The sequence below is a fragment of the Xyrauchen texanus genome, chromosome 22 (assembly GCF_025860055.1).
Source record: "Xyrauchen texanus isolate HMW12.3.18 chromosome 22, RBS_HiC_50CHRs, whole genome shotgun sequence".
Taxonomy (NCBI): domain Eukaryota; kingdom Metazoa; phylum Chordata; class Actinopteri; order Cypriniformes; family Catostomidae; genus Xyrauchen; species Xyrauchen texanus.
The window spans coordinates 10,195,473-10,218,712 of NC_068297.1; the positions used below are offsets into that span (position 1 = coordinate 10,195,473).

The window sequence follows — 23,240 nt, forward strand, 5'->3', positions numbered from 1 at the left end:
TCTTAACCAATAGCAAAGTGCCGATTTGAATATGCACAGGTTCTAATGAGCAATGGTGCAGTGGACGATCAGTGAACCACTAAATTTCATTCCATTCATCACTCAAAGCAATCATATGACTTCAGAAAACTTTTGTGCTTTTATGATACTTTTTTAGTAATTTTGAAGCAGGACAGTGTCCATCCCCATACACTTTCTTTGTATGGAAAAGAACAGTGGAAACATTCTACCTAACAACTCCTTTTGTGTTTCAGAAAAAGAAACATATTTGGAATAACATGAGATTGAATAAATGACAAAATGTTCATATTTTTTAATTATATATATATATATATATATATATATATATATATATATATATATATATATATATATATATATTTTTTTTTTTTTTTTTATTTTTTGAAAGTTACTGCTAAAAGTTACAGTTAAACCATTTAAAATCAATCATACTTAAATACATTTAGATGGTATAAAACATGTTCTCAATCGACTCTGGCAAGTAGGTTGACCTGCATTCGTCCTTTAAGTCTCTTTGGGCATACCACTATTAAAATAAATATTACTTAGACCTCTGATCATTTGTTTTGGAGGTTTTGGAGGTCCATGAGAACCTGGAAAGGAAGATCCCAGAGGACTATGAGGAGGATCTCAGTGAGAAAGAAAAAGCCATCGTCAGAGAGATGTGTAATGTGAGTCTACCTAGTAACATCTCCCTATCCTATCCTGTTTTGCCTCCATTTGGCCCCCTGATCCCCATCTTTGTTTCCCTATAGGCCATTAATAAAGCTCTGATAAACAGAAGGGGGTGTTAAGTTTATGCTCCCTCTCCATGTTTTTGTTTGCCTGTCACATAGTATATTTACCACTGCTTAAATGGAGAACAGTGTTTCAAAGTTTCACAACAGAGCCTCACTTGTAGCCCACATTAATTAGAGTGCTTGTCAAAAGGCCTCAGACTGTTTACCACACAGTTGTCCATGCAATTAAAATAACTATCAGTGAAAACAATGCAGGTTGATCAGCTCCCTGAATCTGAGGCCGGTGTTCCAGATGATTCGGCTTGGGATATTCCAGCTTGTCAAAAGCATTATCTCAGATAACACAAGGGCTTCTTTCTTCTCTGATCAAAATGAGTATTCCCACCCTGCCTCCTTTCTGGAACCTCTGTGTATGATGAGTCATTGTGTAACTGTGTTCGCTCTGTGTTGTGTGTGTTCAGGTGGTGTGGCGTAAGCTCGGTGATGCAGCAGGATCCAAACCCTCCATCCGCCAACATCTCTCTGGGAACCAGTTCAAAGGCCCTATGTAGCGCCAATGTCAGTGACCAGTGGGGCCCTGAACGAACAAACAAACAAACAAACCTGTGAATATAATGAGAGGAACAGACAGTCTTGAAACTTTGTGGAAGAGCCACAAAGAACTGTCCTCCTACTGCCAGCTCTTCTTAGCTTATGGCATTAATTTTAAACATTTAAAACCTATTACTTACAATACCAGATGGTTGTATAGATAATATGATGATCTCACAATTAGCACAGGCTAAAACATAGATCTATTTATGAGCATACCATTCAAGTATTTATAAAAGGCAGCTTAATGGATTAATCTTCAATCCAGTTATGGTAATGAAAGCACACAGCTCTTAGATCAAGGCCCCATGGAACCACTCCTACATGAAATAGCCATTTCACTCCAAAAATGTTTTTTTATTTTGGCAAAAGACCATTCCATCTTGTCCATACCCTCTATAGAAGTGCTCCTTCAGTGAGAGATGTATATGTAAGCAGGATCATAGCAGGATAGGTAAACTTCAGACTGGTTTCAGGTAGTTCCTGGATTCAAATGACGTATTTGCTGCTCAGGTTCCCTGAAATACAGGTACATGATCTGAGATAATTCTACACTTTTATATCAGTAAATTCTGCAGTCTGCAAAAAGTCAGAGAACATATGCTGGGCAGCTCATTATAAGTTTAGTATAATGTAAGTAAGCTTAAAGTTCACTTACCATTTAAAGGAACAGTTCACCCAGCAATCATCCAAAGTCTTCACAGGGTTTCATTTCATGTTATGCAAGTGAATAGTGACTTCAGTCTGTCAAGCTCAAAAAGGACCAACAAAACATCATAAAACCACAGTAAAAGTAATCAAGGTGAAAAATATTGAATAAAGTACAAAGTGATTGTATTGCTTCAGAAGACTTGGAATATAGTGCATACATTGTATTGATTACTTTTTCTTTGGTTTTACGGTGTTATGTGTCTTTTTCCGAGTTTGACTGGAGTCTCTATTCATTTGTTTTAATGCAAATATACCATGTGAAGACTTTTAAAAGTTTCTCCTGTTATGTTCTACTGAAGAAATAGTAATTCAATGACAGAATTTTAATTTTTGAGTGAGCTGTACCTTTTTAGTCCAGTTTTGTCCAAACAATCCCCATAAATGTAATTTACTGTAGCTCAAATTTGCAGGTCACAAAGTTACATGGCATACTGTATTACTAAAAATTATTTAAATTCCAAATTGACAATCATAATTAATTGAAGGCTTTCAATGCCTTTATTTGTCTTTGTTTGTCCTTTATATAAAAGAGAATGGATTGCCAGTTAAAAGTATTTATGTCGTTAAGCCCTTTTCCTTTGAAGATGGCACAATATAGTGTACTTTATCACAAATGAGACCTGCAGTTATAGTCATAACTGTATGAAGCCCTTAATTTAAAGTACTGTTAAATCTGTATGAGGTGTAAAGATAAAGTCATGTATTAAAACAACTGGAACTGTAGTATTTTGCGTATAGTTGAGCTTCCAGATACTGCATTGATTAGGTGCAATAGAGCAGTATGTTCAGTGCTAAATTAAGTTGCTACACTGAGCAAAGTCTTGAAAGTATGGCAGTTTTGCATATTTTTAATTCAGCCTGGAATAGCAATACTAATTCCAGTTTGCAGTGTAAGGTCATATCAGAACAGTATTTCTGAAAGCATTTAGAAGGTGATGAAACTTTAACACATGCAATTTGAATGATGTAGTCTGCAATTGGACCTCAGCCAATCACATTCTTTTCTACCCTTGTTCCCAGATTGTCATTTCTGCACTTACTAAATTATTTATTAAATAAAGCCATATGTGATGATACATACTGGATAAATTGTGAGAAGTTTGGTATGAGATTTGTATTATTAATCATAGGGATTGTTTGGCTGTGAAATGTCTAATTCTGCTCCATAGGCCTAGTACATGAAACTTTCTTTTGGACAACATCTTTTTGTATATATATAAGATATATAAAAGTCTTGCTTGTATCAGGGCTATATACGAGTAGAGGAATGGAAAGCTTGTAGTGAAGAACGCAGTATATGATGTATCTTTGAGTTTTGTGTGATATAATTCAGATCCATTATCTGAGTATGCAAGAACTGCCTCAAAAGATTATTGTTGCATTCACACAAAAGCTCTGTTTTGAAATTCAGTGACCCGATAAGCCATAATTTTGTATTATTGTGTTGAAATCAAAGCTATTTTGAGCATTTTAGAAATCCCTCGACCGAACATGTTATTTTTGTATTAAACTTTTATGTGTAAAAATTGCATATTTATGAGAGCACTTGCTGAAATCACATTTGTATTGGATTAATTTGTTCACCTTGGATGCAGCAGGCAGCTTTAGCAGTGTGTTAACTTTTTTGTTTTACAAGGAAGTGAACAAAATGAGCAGCAAACATTTGAAAAAGGAAAAAATAATTACAACGTTATTATGAAATGGGTACTTTGTGAATTTGGGTCAGTATACCTTGCGTGTTCTGTTATCAAGACAATACACTGTATATATTGCCTCAGTTTTGCTGTAAATGTGAACACAAAAGAATACACTCTTAAAGCTATTTTTTGAAAAAGTGTCCTTTATAAGCAGATTTAGACTACACAACTACTGACTTTTTTGTATTTGTTCATTTTAAAGCACAAAGGAATCAGAAATGCTGGTATAGTTTCCACTTTTTCTTTTCTTTTTTGAGCATTTGATGTTTGAATCTTTCATGAAATTCAACGTGTAGCCTGTCTGTATGTGAAACACACATAAAGTCGTATTCTAGGGCATACAAGTCAGCGCTATGTAAATAACTATAACTGTAGAAATCCTGTAACTAGCATGCGTTTATATATTTTTAATAAGCTGTATGTAGCTGAGAATAGACCTGTATTTTAGCAAATAAATAAAAATTAAATGCAAATAACCCTCTAGCAGAGTTGAAATAAAAATTAATCCTCTCTTTTTAAAATGTTCCCTCTTTTATATATATATATATATATAAACTTTACAATAAGGTTCAATTTGTTAACATTATTTAATGTTTTAAGTGATAAAAAATAAAATTGTTCAGTGTTAATTCACAGCGCATTAACTAATTTACTAATTGAAATTAAGATTACCCAAGATTAATAAATGCTGTAAAATTGGTGTTCTCTATTTGTTCATGTTAACTATACAAATGGAACCTCATTGTAAAGTGGTTCCTATAATTGTGTGTGCATCTGGAATAAAAACCAGAAAAAAGTGAAAGTCTTCCATCTACTGGATTTTTGCTGCAACTGATTGGACCCTCCTAGTAGATGGTGGCAGATTCAAGATTTGATTGTGTACAGTCCTTTACATTATAATGCTTAGTTATGATTACTTCATCACAAGTGCATCAACCACCAGCATGAAACATACCTAAAATGTTCTTTCTCATTTATTTCAAACTCAATCTCTCTGTCTGTTCAAACAATGTATACTCACAGGTTTGGGGAGTAACGGAATACATGTAATGGGATTATGTATATAAAATACAAAATATAAGTAACTGTATTCCACTACAGTTACAATTTAAATAATTGGTAATTAGAATACAGTTACATTCAAAAAGTATTTTGATTACTTTGCATTTTATTGTCATTTGTTTAATTTAATATTTAGTCCTTTCAGATGGAAAACATTTATACGTATAAATGATGTGATCCAATGTGCATTTGAACAGCGGTGAAACATTTTCATATGAACTTTTACATTCATACGAGCAGACAGAGAAGTAAGTTTGAAGTACGTTTGAAGCAGAAGAAATAGAAATAAACCTTGTTTAAATTGTCATCTTTACGCTAAGCTAAATTGCTATTTCTAACCATTTTACATACACATGGTACCAGACACGATCATATTTTTTTATCAAGAAAATTTACGTTGGATCATAATTACTATTTTTTTAGTAAGAACTTTGATATTAGGGCAAAAATCGTATTCTCGATAATAATATTTGTATTGTTTTCCTGTAAAAATTATCTAAAAATCATTAAAACAAATCAATTTGATTTATCTTTGTTTTAGAAACAACACTGCATAAAATATTCATGTTTTTCAGAGAATGTATTTTTAACACGTGTATTGTGTCTTACTGTACTGGGAGAATTTTTATAGTCAAAACAAGTGAAAAAAATGTTGAAGAAGTAATCCAAAGTATTTAGAATATGTTACATACTGACCATGAGTAATCTAATGAAACATGTTAGAAATGAAATTTTACAGCATGTATTCTGTAATCTGTAGTGGAATACATTAAAAAGTAACCCTCACAACCCTGCACATGCATAACCAATAGACAAGTTCTCTCAACTTGAAATTATGAATAGGAAGGACCTGTGACAATAATTCTGATAAACTTAAGGATGTAAACGCAGCTAAGGGAATAATCAGATTTGTTTGAAAGGTCATACTCTGCAGGACACAGCTATCAAACAGTGCATGCTCCTATCCAGTTGCCTTGATTCTATTAATTAATCATCTTTACATTGTTACTATATTACATTCAAGTAAAAGTTTAATTTGTGAAATGTACATGTTGCCAATGACATTATCCAATATTGAACAAATACTGTAACTACATGGGCTAAGTTATGTAAAAACAAATGAAAAGACAAAGTGAATGAAAATAAAACATTAAGTGGCAATACAAAGTATAAAGTGCATGTGCACAATGGAGAAGTGAATGAAAAAAATATATATTAAATTACAACCCCAATTCTGTAAAAATTGGGACTTTTTGGAAAAAGCTAATAAAAACAATAAGGTTTGTGATTTGTGAATCCTATTCACCCTGTGCTATTATGAAAGCACTACAACAACACATGATTCCATTAATCTATTATTCAGGTGTTCAGCTGCGCAATTGTATGAGGCCTTCATTGCCATATTTTGCACTTCATAAATGCCACACCTTCTCAATTGGAGACAGTTCAGGACTGTAGGAAGGCCAGTCTAGCACCTGCACTCTCTGCGTACACTGTGAAAGAAGTGTTTTTAGAAGCAATTGTGATGTTACTCAGTGGTAAACATACGACTTACTTTTTTTGTGCATGTTGTAATCATCTGATTTTAAATTAGTGCATATATATATATATATATATATATATATACAGGGTTTGGAGGGTTACTTTTCAAATGTATTCCACTACATATTACAGAATACATGTTGTAAAATGTAATTTGCAATGTATTCTGTTTGATTTCTCAAGGTCAGCAATGTATTATAAATATTCTTTTTTTACTTCTTCAGCACTGGTAGATTTTTATTTTTTTTTTTCACTTATTTTGACTATAAAAATCAGTACAGTAAAACAAAATACACATGTTAAAAATACATTCTCTGAAAAACATAAATATCTTATGCACTGTTATTTCTAAAACAAGATCAATCAAACTGACCTTGGTTTAAGGATTTTTAGATGTTTTTACAGGAAAAGAATACAAATATTAATCTCTTCAATAATCAAATATATTGAATATAACTGTATTCTAATTACCAATTATTTAAATTTAAATAGTTCATTATTATCACACATCCCAATTCTCTCAAAGTTTCCTTTATAAACAATATTGCATAAATGCTAATGGTAAAACAAAAGAAAATCATTTTATCACAGCAACATGTGGTGTTTTGTGGCTGATAGACGTTTCTCTCAGCGAATCACGTCGCGCAAACTTTCTCTTTTTATGGTCTCTTCATGAACCTAAAGTAAACTTCCAATCACAAGACAGAGCAGCCTTCTGTGTTTGTGTAGTCAAACCAACCTTGTAAATATGATTGCGCGGATCGACTCAGTTCACGACCAATCAAACCATTGCAAACGGGTACCGCCTTAGATTAAACCAATCAATTCTTACAATTTGGCGAGATGACATATATTTTCGATTTCAACCAATTGTGTAACACCAATGCAAGACTATGGTACACGTTTAGGGCGGGATGAAAACACTCATAGTCCAATCAACTGCTTGGAAATCTTATGTAGGCGTGGCTTTTCCCTTTGAGGAGAATGTTAGGTTTCACCCACAGAGAACCGAGCAGAAGAGGATTGAAATATTCCAGGTTGACAGAAGGAGCCGTTGCAGTCAATTGGAAGGTAGTTTTAGTGTCTAAACTCGTTATACAATGTTTAAAAATGTGCACGGGTGTTTTATGTCAATAAACAAAAGTGTATTAGGTCACATGTCTGTAATTGCTTTGCAAATGTTCGCTGTACAGGATGTCTAATTGCAAAAATTGCGAAACGCAAGCATGCTGGTTATGAACACATTGGTTGTATCTCAAAAGTTAGTGAGATGCTTATCTAGACAGCGTATTTGGGCATCGTAGGCGCGTTTGAAACGCTCAATTTGATGCCTAGTATGTTGTTGAATGTTTCAAAAGCCTTTCAAACGTTTCAGACGCGCATAAACAACAGATTGCTGTCTAGGTGGGCAGTTGACGAGTTTTGTGACAGCCATAGGGTGATATGGAGCATTGGTCTTTATTAAAGTTTTAATGATAATTTCTGTTGTGTTGAGGTTTTAATGCATTTGATCAATAGACGCTGAATTACATTGCACTTGAGTGTTAATATGTAATATGAAGCAAGTGGTCATCTGCTATTAGGTTTGAATCAGTGGATCCACTGGGCCATGCTGAGTTATTTTAAACCATAAGAGTGTTGAGATAATTATCTAATATACTGATCTTGTGTCATAAATGTTGACCTGATACATGCATTAAATAACGAATGTCCAAGTCTTATAGTCTGTGTACATATATACAGTGAGGAAAATAAGTATTTGAACACCCTGCTATTTTGCAAGTTCTCCCACTTGGAAATCATGGAGGGGTTTGAAATTGTCATCGTAGGTGCAGGTCCACTGTGAGAGACGTAATCTAAAAAAAAAAAAATCCAGAAATCACAATATATGATATGATACAGCTGCAAATAAGTATTTGAACACCTGTCTATCAGCTAGAATTCTGACCCTCAAAGACCTGTTAGTCTGCCTTTAAAATGTCCACCTCCACTCCATTTATTATCCTAAATTAGATGCACCTGTTTGAGGTCATTAGCTGCATAAAGACACCTGTCCACCCCATACAATCAGTAAGAATCCAACTACTAACATGGCCAAAACCAAAGAGCTGTCCAAAGACACTAGAGACAAAATTGTACACCTCCACAAGGCTGGAAAGGGCTACGGGGAAATTGCCAAGCAGCTTGGTGAAAAAAGGTCCACTGTTGGAGCAATCATTAGAAAATGGAAGAAGCTAAACATGACTGTCAATCTCCCTTGGACTGGGGCTCCATGCAAGATCTCACCTCGTGGGGTCTTAATGATCCTAAGAAAGGTGAGAAATCAACCCAGAACTACATGGGAGGAGCTGGTCAATGACCTGAAAAGAGCTGGGACCACCGTTTCCAAGGTTACTGTTGGTAATACACTAAGACGTCATGGTTTGAAATCATGCATGGCACGGAAGGTTCCCCTGCTTAAACCAGCACATGTCAAGGCCCGTCTTAAGTTTGCCAATGACCATTTGGATGATCCAGAGGAGTCATGGGAGAAAGGCATGTGGTCAGATGAGACCAAAATAGAACTTTTTGGTCATAATTCCACTAAACGTGTTTGGAGGAAGAAGAATGATGAGTACCATCCCAAGAACACCATCCCTACTGTGAAGCATGGGGATGGTAGCATCATGCTTTGGGGGTGTTTTTCTGCACATGGGACAGGGCTGACTGCACTGTATTAAGGAGAGGATGACCGGGGCCATGTATTGCGAGATTTTGGGGAACAACCTCCTTCCCTCAGTTAGAGCACTGAAGATGGGTCGAGGCTGGGTCTTCCAACATGACAATGACCGAAGCACACAGCCAGGATAACCAAGGAGTGGCTCTGTAAGAAGCATATCAAGGTTCTGGCGTGGCCTAGCCAGTCTCCAGACCTAAACCCAATAGAGAATCTTTGGAGGGAGCTCAAACTCCGTGTTTCTCAGCGACAGCCCAGAAACCTGACTGATCTAGAGAAGATCTGTGTGGAGGAGTGGGCCAAAATCCCTCCTGCAGTTTGTGCAAACCTGGTGAAAAACTACAGGAAACGTTTGACCTCTGTAATTGCAAACAAAGGCTACTGTACCAAATATTAACATTGATTTTCTCAGGTGTTCAAATACTTATTTGCAGCTGTATCATACAAATAAATAGTTAAAAAATCATACATTGTGATTTCTGGATTTTTTTAGATTATGTCTCACAGTGGACATGCACCTACGATGACAATTTCAGACCCTTCCATGATTTCTAAGTGGGAGAACTTGCAAAATAACAGGGTGTTCAAATACTTATTTTCCTCACTGTGTGTATGTGTGTGTATATATATATATATATACACACACACACAGTGACTTAATGTGCCTGAATGTTGATGTTTAGTGTATTGTTTTCTAATGCCCTGATGTAGTCTGAATAATGAGCTCTTAACTGAATGTTGATCTGAGTTTATCTAATATTGTTCTAATCTCTTATAGAGTGAATGTTTCATGCCTCTTCTGTCTAGACTAGTGAAGTGCCGCTGGGTCCCTGATGGTTTCAGGCTTAAGTATCTTAATTTTAAATGTTTCAATCAAATTTTCTCTTTGGTAATATAAATGGGTCTGTCTTTATTTTTTGAATAATGGACTTGGGTTTAGTAGTATTTGGTGTTAAAGCCCATATTTGAAATTTCCTAGGTGTTGCCCACAGTTGCACAGATGAAGCTGGTAACCAGTTCACGTCTAAATGAAAATAAACCACTATAGGGCTCATTTACTTAATTTCAGTGTAATAATTCACTTAAAAATGAAAGTTCCGTCACAATTACCTCACCCTTATGTCGTCCCAAACCCGTACAACTGTCTTCTGTAGAACACAAAATAAATTTAAATTCAAATGTTGGTCCATCTTTTCAGTACAATGGCAGTGAATTAGAGCTGTGTTCAAAATATCGATTCAGTGATATATTGTCATGTGCTCCTTGCCGATGCCTGTATCAATTCAGCTGTGCCCATATCGATACTGCAGCAAACTGCAAGTTTGAGTGCAGCCTATCACATGGCGAAATGGCTTTCAATCATCTGAGCAATAGTAGACCACCAAATTTAAAGTAGATTAGACTCTTGCTACCACAGCCAAAACTTGAACCTGAAATATATGTGCATTTTTGATTTTTCCCTGTACCCGGCAGTTGGGAGGAACACAACATTTGCGCAATATCCAAATACTTCAAAAAGAAAGTACAGCGTAGTGCGTAAAACAAGGGACTTCTATCTACCAGTACATAAAGCCAACCATATGTGCTTCTTTTACTCTCAAACAGGGTATGAAATTAACCAGAAGATGGGTAATTTTTACAAGGTAATTAAGCTCAACTTCATGTGATGGATGTTAATACCAAGTCTGAACAAGGTAATAGTGACATTTGACAAGAGATGCCGTTGTTTAGACACAAAGACGAGTTTGAAGGAAAACAGTTGATTTCATTTGGATTAAAATGGGCGTGCCTGATTCACTTTTTGTAGAGGCACGCTCCCGCTCAAGCACAGCACAAGTGCTCAACACAACTTGCAAAATAATTGTTTTCTTTCTTCTTTATGTCAGTGGTCTGCAAACAGTTGATTTTTGGTAATCTTAAAAGGTTCAGAGTTGTGAATAGCCTATACTGTACAGTAAATTAATGGGTGTAGAAAAATATATGCAGTGGATATACACTTTGAAAGAAGAAAGGGCCAATGAAAGTAATTTACTTTTCTGTAACATAATTCTTTATTTAGATTTTCTTACATTTATGGACCCTTTGTGTTTCGGTTGGAGCAAAATGAAAGTTTACTATAAACAAATGTTTTAACACAGAAGTACGCTCAGGAGAAATTCAGTTCAAAAACAACATGTATCGCGATGCGTATCGTATCATGGCCTCTATTGTGATGTGTATTGTGTCGTGACTTGGTTGGTGATACAGAGCTCTAGTGAGTAGTGATTTAAAAAAAAGGACAAAAAAGTAGTCAATGCAACAAATGCATCATAATCCATATCTTGTGGAGGCATATGATAGGTTTTGTTAATTTTCCTGTAAAAATCTTGACTTCTGTTGTGTGTTTATGGGTGCAGGAAAGAAGCCAGTTCACTGTGCTTAGCTAGCGTGTTCACACAAGAAATTGGGTTGTTTTTAGCACTCAGTGACTAAGTTAGTTTGGGTTGTTTCTCAATTTACAACTGCATGAAAGGCTTGTGCAGAATATTTTAGTTTGGTTTTAGTTGGATGGTTTAATTTTCCAGGGTACATGCTGAATGTTTACAGTGTGTTTCTTGTAAAGGTATAGCCTCTTCAGCTGGCTGGTGCAGAGCATTTAATCCCTCGTAGAGTGACCATTAAACTTTCTTGGTAATTCCAAGTTCTGAGATTGATTTGGAAGTAAAACATTAACATGTTTTTACCATTCACTTATAGCTGTACTGTGCCTAGTCCACTGAATCTAAATATTTACCATAAGGAGTATGGAGTCTGCTTTTCAGACTGTTCACTCTGGAGTACATAAAGGAGTTATGAAACCTTGTAAAATGTTTCCATTATTGTAAGATTTCATTTAGAACTTATTTGGGTGATGCTCTCTTTTGTATCTTTCCCCAGCCTTCCTTTTTCAGAGCAGCAAAATGGGCAAAAAGAGTCGAGTGAAGACCCAGAAATCGGGGATTGGGGCCACAGCTGCGGTCTCCCCCAAAGAGATGATGAATTTAATATCTGAATTGCTTCTGAGTGAGTATAAACCATTCTTTACAGCTACATTCCTGCTTTAAACGCATTGTGTGGTATACATAACTGCAACACAGTCATCTTTTCTCTTTTGTGTTTATGCCATAATCACATTACATGGTTGTTATACAGTTGAAGTCAGAAGTTTACATGCATCTTAGCCAAATACAATTATACTCAGTATTTCACAATTCCTGACATTTAATTGTAGAGAACATTCCCTGTCTTAGGTCAGTTAGGATCACTACTTTAAGAATGTGAAATGTCAGAATAATAGTAGAGAGAATTATTTATTTCAGCTTTTATTTCTTTCTTCACATTCTCAGTGCATCACAAGTTTACATACAATTTGTTAGTACAGTTGATGTCAGAAGTTTATATACACTTCGCTTGAAGTCATTAAAATACATTTTTTAACCACTCCACAGATTTCATATTAGCAAACTATAGTTTTGGAAAGTCGTTTAGGAGTTTGTGCATGACACAATTAATTGTTTACAGACCGAATGTTTCCCTTTTAATTGAGGACAAGGTAATATTGATATTTGACAATTTAATTGACTATATCACAATTCCATTGGGTCATAAGTGTAAATTCACTAAGTTAACTGTGCATTTAAGCAGCTTACAAAATTCCAGAAAATGTTGTCAAGCCTTTTGGCAATTAGCCAATTAGCTTCTGATAGGCAAATTGGAGTCTATTGGAGGTGTACCTGTGGATTTATTTTAAGGCCTACCTTCAAACTCCGTGCCTCTGTGCTTGACATCATGGGAAAATCAAAAGAAATCAGTCAAGACCTCAGAACAATTCTGGACCTCCACATCCTTGGGAGCCATTTCCAAATGCCTAAAGGTACTGCGTTCACACTATTGTTTGTACAGATGAACGTGGTGCCTTCAGGCTTTTGGAAATGGCTCCCAAGGATGAAGCAGACTTGTAGAGGTCTTGGCTGATTTCTTTTGATTTTCCCATTATGTCAAGCAAAAAGGCACTGTGTTTGAAGGTAGGCCTTAAAATACATCCACAGGTACAGCTCCAATCAGAAGCTAATTGTCTAAAGGCTTGACATAATTTTCTGGAATTTTCTGGGTTGCTCAAAGGCACAGTTAACTTAATGGATGTAAACCTGTCTTAAGCGATTAGCCAAAACTATAGTTTTCTAATATGAAATCTGTGGAGTGGTTAAAAAATTATTTTGAATGACTTCAGCCTTAGTGTATGTAAACTTCTGACTTCAACTATAATGTTTCTTGTAGTGGCAAACAAGATGCAACTGAAAATTGAGCCCCTCAGGTTGCTACTTGCAGTCTGCCGGCACTAATAAATAGTCAATGTATACAGAGATTTGGGTTTGTTATGTGTGTTTTCTTTAATATTTGTTACATGTTGTTTATTGCCTCATTTTGTTTTAATGCATTACAGCTGTTTGAAGTAAATTTTTCTCTCACTTTGAGCGAGTCATCAGGATTACCATAAACACTTATGTAAATAGGCACCATAATTTAGGCAAGTTTAGTGGTATTTCTCATTTAAATCAGCTTACATCTGTAATATAGGCACATTCATGGTTCATGTTATCTGTCAAACCTTAAATAACACTCCAAATTCCAAGCTTTTAAATGACACCTATTTTAAAACGAGAAGCTTTAAATGACTTCTCTTGCAGTTCCAGGTTGAATGATTGAAAATTAAAACTTGGGTTTCTAAATATCGGTATCGGCCACAATGTGCTGGGAATTATCAGTTATCGTAATGGCCCTGAAATTCCATATCGGTGCATCCCTATTTTTAACCTACCACCTTTTGGTTACCAGGGCTTTAACCATTGCACCAAACACCTCCCCATATTGGCTTGTCTTATTTTAGGTAGGTCATGTATGTATTTATTTACATTTAGGACAGTTGACAGTCTATCAGGCCAAGGTTGAGAACTCAGGGATGCTGCAACATTGAGCAATTTTTTGGGTGAATAATGTCACAATAACTGCAGACTGAGGCGAGTATATGAATCGGGCAGCCTTTGGTTACTCCAGGAACCCGTCTTACTGCATTAATGCTTCATGCTTACCCTTTGGGGTATGTTGATCTTTGCATAACTGATAATTAAATATAAACAAATCTGAATATTTTCTTTTGCCCTGTTCAGAGTGCAGCAGCACTGCTCCTTCTCCTGGGAAAGAGTGGGAGGAATATGTTCAGATCCGAACCTTGGTGGAGAAGATCCGCAAGAAACAGAAAGGTACACAGATCACTTTACATAAATATGATTTTCATTAATGGAACTGTTACATTGGGCTCTTCATAATTCACCAGAGGCCAGTGTGATGCAAGTTCAGTGCCAATGTATTTAACCATCCTGGTTGCAAGAATAAAGAGGCCAGACAAAACAGATGGCGTGGAAATTAAAGGGATAGTTCACCCAAAAATGAAAATTCTATCGACTACTCTCTCGTTATCCAAAAGCTACATGACTGGAAGTATATTAATGCCTTTAAAACAAAAAGTATGTTCAATTGAACAAATAAAAAAAACAAACAAACAAATGCAAAAGTTATTGTGTTTTGGGGGCTGCAATTAACATTGTATATTTACTGTAAGCTTTGAATATTTCAAATGAAAAAATTTCAACAAATACAATTTTTGTTTTCAATTATTTCTTTAATAAATATAAAATATTCACCTTTTTTATTATATCTTTATTGTTTGATAGGTAATATTCAGTCTATTATATTTGGCTTTACAACCACTGAAACTACATTTGATCTACTGAAATTTTAGAGGTGAATTTGTAAAGCACAATATATTGCCCACAAATTACCTGACAAAAAATAACAATGGAATTTTAAAAACAGAATATTTTTATGGACAATTTAACGTAATATATTTTTCAGTGTTATCAGTTAACATCGTGCGACCCTGCATCCTCCTGCGTGGACATTTTGTTTTCTCTTTGCTATATGCTATTCATAATTTAATTTAAACTGCCTGATTTGAGTTTAGAACATTCTGGGCTGTCAGTAAAAGGTAAGATTTCATGTGCCAAACAATACGTTTTTACATTGCAACCTATTTGAGTCAAAAGACTAGTTTCTTGAATCTCTAGTTTCATCCGATATGCCATGTTGAAAATTGTAACGATTTATCTCGAAATGACACGCTGATACACAATGACAACTGATGTGGACTATAGGCCTTTTTTTCTCTCCTGCATTTTCATATTTGAGATTTTGTGTTTATTTTTTTGCTCTCAGAGGCTTTATATGGTATTAGGGTGAAAATAAATGCATAATAATGAATTTCAAACTGTTCTGAGACCAGTGCAGACAGACAGCAGACTGGAGGTTAAGTCTTTCACTAAATTGGGAGAAAGGCAGCATCCTACAAAAGTGACAAAAAGTTCAGTTTCAGACTGAAGATGATGTTTGCACCACTCAACAGTTGGCAGACATGGAACAATGGTAATCAGTACAATACTAGTTACAAATAAAAAAGGGAAATTTAAAATGCACACAGCTGTCACATTTGGGTCGCAGGAGGCTATTGTTTGTTTTTATGTTGAAATTTGTGTGAATTTTTTTAATTAAAATATTCAAAGCTTAATTATACTGCCATGTAAATGCAAGCAATTCAATTCAATTAGTGCAATTCGGATGGCAAGTTGGGATGCAAAGTGTTTCTATGGCTTCAGACGATGTGAAAGGAAATGAAAACTGACTGAGCATGAACATTCTGCAAACCAATTCTTTTGTGTTTCATGGAAGAATGTCATATAGGTTTGGAAAAATACAATTTCAACTAGTGGGCGTCCGATGGCGATATACAGAGAGCAGGGTGGCCGATACAATGCCAATATTTCACACTATTTAATATAGTAAATAACAAACATAAAATTGCTAACAACATTAACTCTTCGCACTATATTTACTCAAAATCACACAAAACTTTAACCTTGTAAAAATAGTCTAAATAAAATTGTATTTTAAATGGTAGATAGCAGTTTCTTCTGATTTCTGTTTAGTCATCCAATTGTAGTAATTTATTTGCACATGAAGAAATTGTTAATATATTAGTAAGAAGCAAATAACAATACACACAGTAGTCCAGCATGTCCATGTCAGTAATCGCATTTACTCAAAAAATACAGAATCAAAACAGTTGTACATGCAGTGCATAGAGAATAAGACATTTACTTATAGCACTTGTGAAGTGCTTTTACCTTGAAGTTGCACCAGAAGCTATTTAGCAGAGAAGGGCCACTTCTATTAAATTGAATGGGAGAAATTAGAACGCCCAACTGCAGTCAATGGATGTAGTTAGAATGTCCCGCCTTACATGTAAAATATCCAATCACTTTTAGATACAGACATCGCCTGTCAATCAACTCGAGAACATGCATGCGCATTTTTTTTTGTGAGATATGTGGTAAAGAAGAACCATTTATGATACCTGTGTTGTTAGATTTTTTTTGCTGATTTCAAATATGTTCTTTGATCATAATCTTGACCAACTGTTTTGGAGATTTCTGTGGATTTTCATGAGGTTTGTGATTTACATCTGTTTAAACGAGATACCTGTATATTTGCAAACGGTATATAATAGAAGTTTTATTGATATTTGCCTTTTATCATTAGAATATAAAGTTAAAAGTTACATGGAACTGTTGAGGAGAGAGAGGGAGAATGAAACAGGCAAGCACTTTAACATTATGAGCTCAAATGCCTCTGCCGCGGCTCTGAAATGCGGACTGTTTAAATGGTACTGTGTTGCACACAGATCTATGTCTCAGTCATTTCACATGTAAGCAGGCGATTTTCGGCCCCCTCAAAAAAAAAATCTGCCAGACAGTGAAGATTTATCGGCCGATGCTGATAATTAAAAAGAGGTCAGAATATCGTCTGATTTATCGGCCTCGGTGATATGTCGGTTGACCACTAATTTGGGGGTAATTATTCCTTTAATAGCAACTCAAGAGATTACACAAAGTCTCACTGACAAAAATTGGTTTGTTGTTATACATCTTTGTATTTGATACAAGAATTTTAATAACAATATGCACATATGCAGTAAATTGATGTAACTCAATTCACCTGTAGTTCTGATGCCAGCTTAAAAGACTTGAAGATCCTATTGCATTATTCAATAGAAAGCCTAGTGGGAATCTCAAAGAGATACACATTAGAACACATAAAAATCCATTTGAATGAATAATATATTACAGTATAGTAGAATAAGGAAAATAGTTACAAATGGGATTTTTTTCATGTAGTTCAATATACAGTACATCCAATTGTTAATTGAGCTTGTGATGTGATTGTATTATTTCATCAGGGATGTCGGTGGAGTTCGAGGGCAGCAGAGAGGACTTTTTCTCTGAACTGATGGCCTGGGCCGCAGAGTGTGGAGCTTCTTGTGATGGGTTTGAGATTTCCAACTTTGCTGATGAAGGATATGGCCTGAAGGCAAACAGAGATATCAAGGTTTGTAAAACAAAAATGGCTAATACTAGTACAAAATTTAGCCTAGTGTTTGTTCAATGTGTTAGGCTGATGCTGTTGTTTATGCATTTACAAAATTGTTTATTCAAGTCCTAAATCTGGGTCCTCAAGTAAAACCTCTGGTTTAAAAGTTAGCAGCCTGCTACAATGAGTACTTCTAAGAAAGAACTAGCCGCCGTTGTTGCAGATGAAAATAAACTCTATTTGGTTGATTTTCAGGTTGGTCAATAAGCCTCTTTCTGTGTAGGTGTGTGTTCTTGGATAGAGTAAGCTATAATATGGACCAGACACTATGCCGATAATGAAAAGTCTAGTTGCGACTAGTGTCGTCTTGACATCATGTGTCAGGCGCTCACACATACTTCAAATAATTAGGGAAACAAGATTCAATCCATTGCAGATGTAAATTAAATGTGCATTATGCTGGCAGGCCACCTTCTACAGAGCATGCTTTCATATATTGAGTGCATTTTAAGTTCTTATTGATTATAGAGGTTATTGATCAAGGCAGGTCATATTTTTCTCTCCGACTTGATTGGGGTCAATCTTTAAATGGTCTTCATTGATGATATATATATTTGCACCAATAGATTGGCCTACACAATCCAGTTTTACACGCCATTTTTATTTATAATAACACAATCTGAATGTGTTAGGATAGGGCTATTGATCCTGATGTCAAACTCAATTTTTATTCAGCTGCATAATGGAATAATTAGTGCTTTTGAACACTTGTCTCTTACAATCAGATTAAATTGTTCTGTTGGCTCTGTCCATTTCAGGCAGAGGAGCTGTACCTGTGGATCCCTAGAAAAATGCTGATGACAGTGGAATCCGCCAAGAACTCTGTCCTTGGTAAATTTACCTTGTGTACCAAAGTCAGTCTTTGACCCTACACATTTCTCCTACTCCCATGAAAGATAGATACTACAGCCATATAAATGTTGTTTTTCAGTCTCAGTGTCTGCTAAGGCTGAACGATTAAGCGGAATAAAATCGAAACCGCTGCCTGCTGTGCTGCGCTTATGTGCACAGCTTTTTTGTCTGTGATGTGTAGTGCTTTCTTAAGTGGTCTGCACTTATATTGCTCTTTTTTTTTTTTTTTTTTTAACCTTAACGGTTTTCAAAACGCTTTACACTGTGATACACACACACACACACACACACACACACACACACACACACACACACACACACACACACACTCACACACCAAGACAGCAGAGGTGCCATGCAAGGCACTAGCCTGTCATTGCAAGCAACTTGGGGTTCAGTGTCCAGTGTCTTTCCCAAGGACACTTCAGCATGTGTAGTCATGTGGGTCGGGAATTGAACTGCCAACCCTGTGATTTGTGGCCAACCTGCTCTACCACCTGAGCCACAGCCACCCCATTTCTTAAATGCATGTAAATGGGGTCAGTACATTACTTTCAGTGGTTCCAGAGTGCTTCTTTGCTTGATAAACATACATCTGGTGCCCTGAGTGACAGATGTGCTCAGTTCGGTTTGGTGTGCTAACGTGCACTGAGCGCATGAAATTTAAAGTGCCTCAGATTTACTTGACACATTTGCGTAGTATCACATACCTCTATGTTTGACTGCTACAATTTACTATACAAATTTAATATAACCCCATAACAGTGGGTTTTTGTGGACAGCAAGGCAGATGAAAGCATTTCACTGGATTATAAGGCTATTGTCAACCCTTATGCCTTTATTTAGGCTATTGTCGCCAAAATAAAGGCATAAGGGTTCAAACAGACTGCATAACAAGTTACAAAATTATTAATTAAATAAATAACTATTGAATAATATTGATTAATAATAATTATTATTATAAAGTTATATATTTCTATAATAATTTCTTAAAATGGTATTATATTGTAATAATATGATATTCAAGTTGACTGGGTTTAAAAAAAAAAAAAAAAAAATGATTTGTTTTTTTCCCCTCTGTTTTACTGATTTATTTCAGGACTCAAGTGTGAAAACCCTTTCTAGAACAGTATTTCTGGTCAGCAGTAAAGCATGGGTAAAACATGGTTTAATTCTGGTCAAAAGGATTCACACTTTTTTTCTTTTGTTTATCATGTCACAGTTCAAATCGCAATATTTTTCAAAATAATCGCAATTAGATTTTTTGGTCAATCGTTCAGCCCTACTGTGTGTTTTTGGACTAGTTCATTAATGACATTTTCACTTGGTATATTTGCTTGATATTACCTTTACAAAATGCTTTCGGCATCAATGAAAATAACACAAGAAGCTGTATTTCACTGCAAAATATAAGCAATCAATAGCAGTTCACTTCTGGATTGCATTCTAATCAACAATCATCCATACTGTGGACTCGCATGAACCGAATATTTAGACCGTCCTTTTACAGTCTTGAATGTGGTTCCTTGGAGCATACATGTATTCAAAAGACTGCTGTCAAGCTGATCAAACAAACCAAGTTTATGGTCTGTTTAGCCTTGGGTCTAAATCAATACCTACTGTAAAAGTGGCATAAATGTTACTGAACTACATTTGTTGGTTCCAGTGAAAGAACCTTCATTGTGTTGTATTGTCTGGAAAACAGACCCTAACTTCACCATTATTCACAGGACCTCTGTACGGTCAGGACCGCATCCTCCAGGCCATGGGAAACGTGACTCTGGCTCTTCACTTGCTGTGTGAACGGGCCAATCCCAGCTCACCCTGGCTTCCCTATATCAAGACCCTGCCCGGTGACTATGACACACCCTTGTACTTTGAGGAGGAGGAAGTGCACCACCTGCTGGCCACACAAGCCATACCAGATGTGCTCAGTCAGTACAAAAACACAGCGCGGCAGTATGCTTACTTCTATAAAGTCATCCATGTAAGTCAGAAAGTCCCCCTCTGAGTTTGAATACATATATGCTGTTTTTGATTCAATTTTTTTATTATTTTATTTTATTGCAGTGGTTAATACAGGCCTAGCTCACTATACTGTCACAAATTTCATGGGTGTTATGGGTCATTTAATACACCACAAAAAAATTAATTTTTCAACTTTCTTTGGAAAGCCCATAGAGTTGCTCTTATATGTATGGCAGTTTTGACGTGTTGGGTGAATGATAGCCCTATCTGTGTCTCATACGTGGACTACCAGCCGTTTCATTCCTGGGCTTTTGCCATAAGTTATTCAGACTCCGTAGCCACATGAATAGCTGTCCTTTACTCTGCTGTCTGCTGAGGTGAGGGAATCCAGTTTTAAAAGGATCCCTGCCATTGAAGGCACATTGGAGATGGGTAAAATGAGCTTTATAATGCCCTCTTGCACCCAATTTCAGTGCGCCTGATAAGCTGCCATTGACATGGCTCAGAGACAGTGCTGCAGTGGCAGCCCTTGGCCAGCAGGTAGAGATGTTTATCCCTCAAAGGACTCTTCAAAGCAAAGAATGAATGAACAGATGTGCTTTAGGAAGGAATAATGTTCATAAAAATGAAATAAATTATTTGATTTTCCAAACCTGTATGACTTTCTGTTTCCCTTGAAACATAAAAGGAGATGTTAGGTAGAATTACAGCCTCAGTCACTATTTTCTTTCATTGCACCTACAGTATTTTCAATGAAAGTGAATGGCGACTGAGCATCTCCTTTTTTTATTCCACAGAGCAATAGAAAAAAGCAAGTCATACGGGAAGTGATTTTTTTTTTTTTTTTGTACATAAATATTAATGTTAGTGTGTGTTCATTTGAGTTTTAGATCTCTGGATCTAAAAATGTATGCTTCTTGTAAAACATTTGTTTCAAGCTGTTTAAATAAGGAACTAAAAACTTGTTAAACCATTTAAATGTGTTTTCACTTCAAAAGTGAAAACATCTGGTTGCTTTCTCCATGCGTCATAAACAATATAGAATTTTAAATTTCTGTTATGGCAAAAGTGCAGGCATTTGTCTGCTTATCTTTAGTTGTTATCCTAACATGTTCAGATGAACCTCTGTGACATTTGTGCTCCTTGGTTACTAAAGTGCATGATGTTACTATAAAATATACTTTCAGTGTTATGATGCAAATCTTGAATATGCAGATTTTCAATTATTAATTGACACATTGAGCTGGCAATTCAAATGATGTAATTCACTGTGATCAGTCCAGTAAGTTTTATATCCTGGTTCCTGGACCTCTTCCTCGCTATTAAGAAAGCATTAATATGCTCTGTTCCCCCTATTTTCATTCAAAATCTCCAATCTCCGTTTCTTTCATTAGATGACTGTCAATTAGAGCAAACAAACTAATATTTCACATTACTGTCAAGATAAGGCATCAAATATTCATGCAAATAGTTAATGTATTTGTAATTTTGTCTGCTAGTCTGTTTACATTTTCTTTATTAAATGTTCTCTACTGTGTAAAAGGGGGTGGGCGTGTAATTGGGAACAATACTATGGTTTCTCATCCCTGGGTTAATAATTTTAGTCAAGTGTATTTATGCTGTTTTCTGTACAGTAACTCTGACAAATAATAGGAAACAGAATAAACTTAAATATATGCATATGCTACTTTAGGCCTTTGCCATCACTCATCAAAAAATTTATACATTCTTATAAATATTTTTTGCCATCCTTTGCTTATCCATTAGATGGCAGAAGTGAGTTAAGCTTCCATGGAAGTTGGTCTAAAATGAAACGTTACCTCCACTGAGAGAACTTTTTATGGTGGCACTTATATGGGCTAGCATGTTGGTTTAACTTTGTTGTGGTAAAACAAAACTGAAAGACCCAGACCCGATAATCTCAGGGCGTAATCACTGATGTCAGTGTGTAAACCTTTTGATCAACAGAAGGACTCATTCTTTGCATTCAAGCAGGAGTGAAATGAACATATAACAAATGAACTATAACACATATATTCTCTGCTTGTCTGGAGCTCTTGTGTTTTTTCAGAGGGGTTGAGTTGAGGGGGATGGTTGTCTTGCCGGCCCTTCTGTGAGTGTCCTCACTGCTCGCCACTCTTGGCTCTTCAGGTTGGGAGCCAGTGTCACTGTAATGACTACTGTCAATGTCAGCCTCTCTTTTTGAAGCGGCCGCAGATGACCGGGCTGGAAAATTAGCTTGTCGCATTGGCTTTGAATTGAATTGACCTGATTGTACCTTCCACACATGACTGACAACCCCCAGCACCCCTCTCCCTCCTCTACTTTCTGCTCCTGCTTGCTCTGTCTGATCCCTGTCTCTCCTCCCCACTCCCTCGACTTTCCCCGGGAAGAAAAGGCAAAGCATGCTCCTTCACCTGCCGGAATTGAGTAGCTTTTTATATATTTTTGACTGTGTGAAGAGGGATAGGCTGTTGTCAATGCCGGGTGCCCTCTGAGGAGTATCCAAGTGCCTCCCGTGTCCGCGGGGGACCAATGATGGCTGCGCCTTCCTTGCTGGGCCTGGTGCGTGTGTGTGTGTGGGGGAGGTGAACCTCATAAGGTGACCCCGGTATGCAGCGAATGTAAAGTAACCTTGGTCTGCTGCATCTGCCGCAGTTGATGAGAAATGAACTGGATCCCAGTGGTATACTCGCAACAACCCCCGATCCTGTGAAGATATCTGTCTGACCTTCCTCATGTGGCTCGAAAAATGAGGGACAGTTTTGCAACATTAAATGA

At 36.2% G+C, this 23,240-nt stretch overlaps 2 protein-coding genes across 4 annotated transcripts in view; both read left to right on the forward strand.

Moving 5' to 3' along the window:
• The window catches only part of LOC127662573 (coiled-coil domain-containing protein 85C-A-like), a 55,191-nt gene extending 50,884 nt beyond the window's left edge, over positions 1-4,307 (forward strand). For all 3 annotated transcript variants that reach the window (XM_052153818.1, XM_052153819.1, XM_052153820.1), the window contains 2 exons: positions 594-692; positions 1,223-4,307. In XM_052153818.1, the coding sequence (XP_052009778.1) occupies positions 594-692; positions 1,223-1,312 (189 nt within the window). In that variant the 3' untranslated portion in view covers positions 1,313-4,307. The remainder of the gene's footprint in view (positions 1-593; positions 693-1,222) is intronic.
• Positions 4,308-7,367: 3,060 nt separating this feature from the next.
• Positions 7,368-23,240, forward strand: part of LOC127662674 (actin-histidine N-methyltransferase) — a 40,012-nt gene continuing 24,139 nt past the window's right edge. Inside the window, exons 1-6 of the mRNA XM_052153972.1 lie at positions 7,368-7,435; positions 11,997-12,122; positions 14,267-14,359; positions 17,449-17,597; positions 18,398-18,470; positions 20,222-20,478. Coding sequence (XP_052009932.1) covers positions 12,020-12,122; positions 14,267-14,359; positions 17,449-17,597; positions 18,398-18,470; positions 20,222-20,478 — 675 coding nt within the window. The 5' untranslated portion in view covers positions 7,368-7,435; positions 11,997-12,019. The remainder of the gene's footprint in view (positions 7,436-11,996; positions 12,123-14,266; positions 14,360-17,448; positions 17,598-18,397; positions 18,471-20,221; positions 20,479-23,240) is intronic.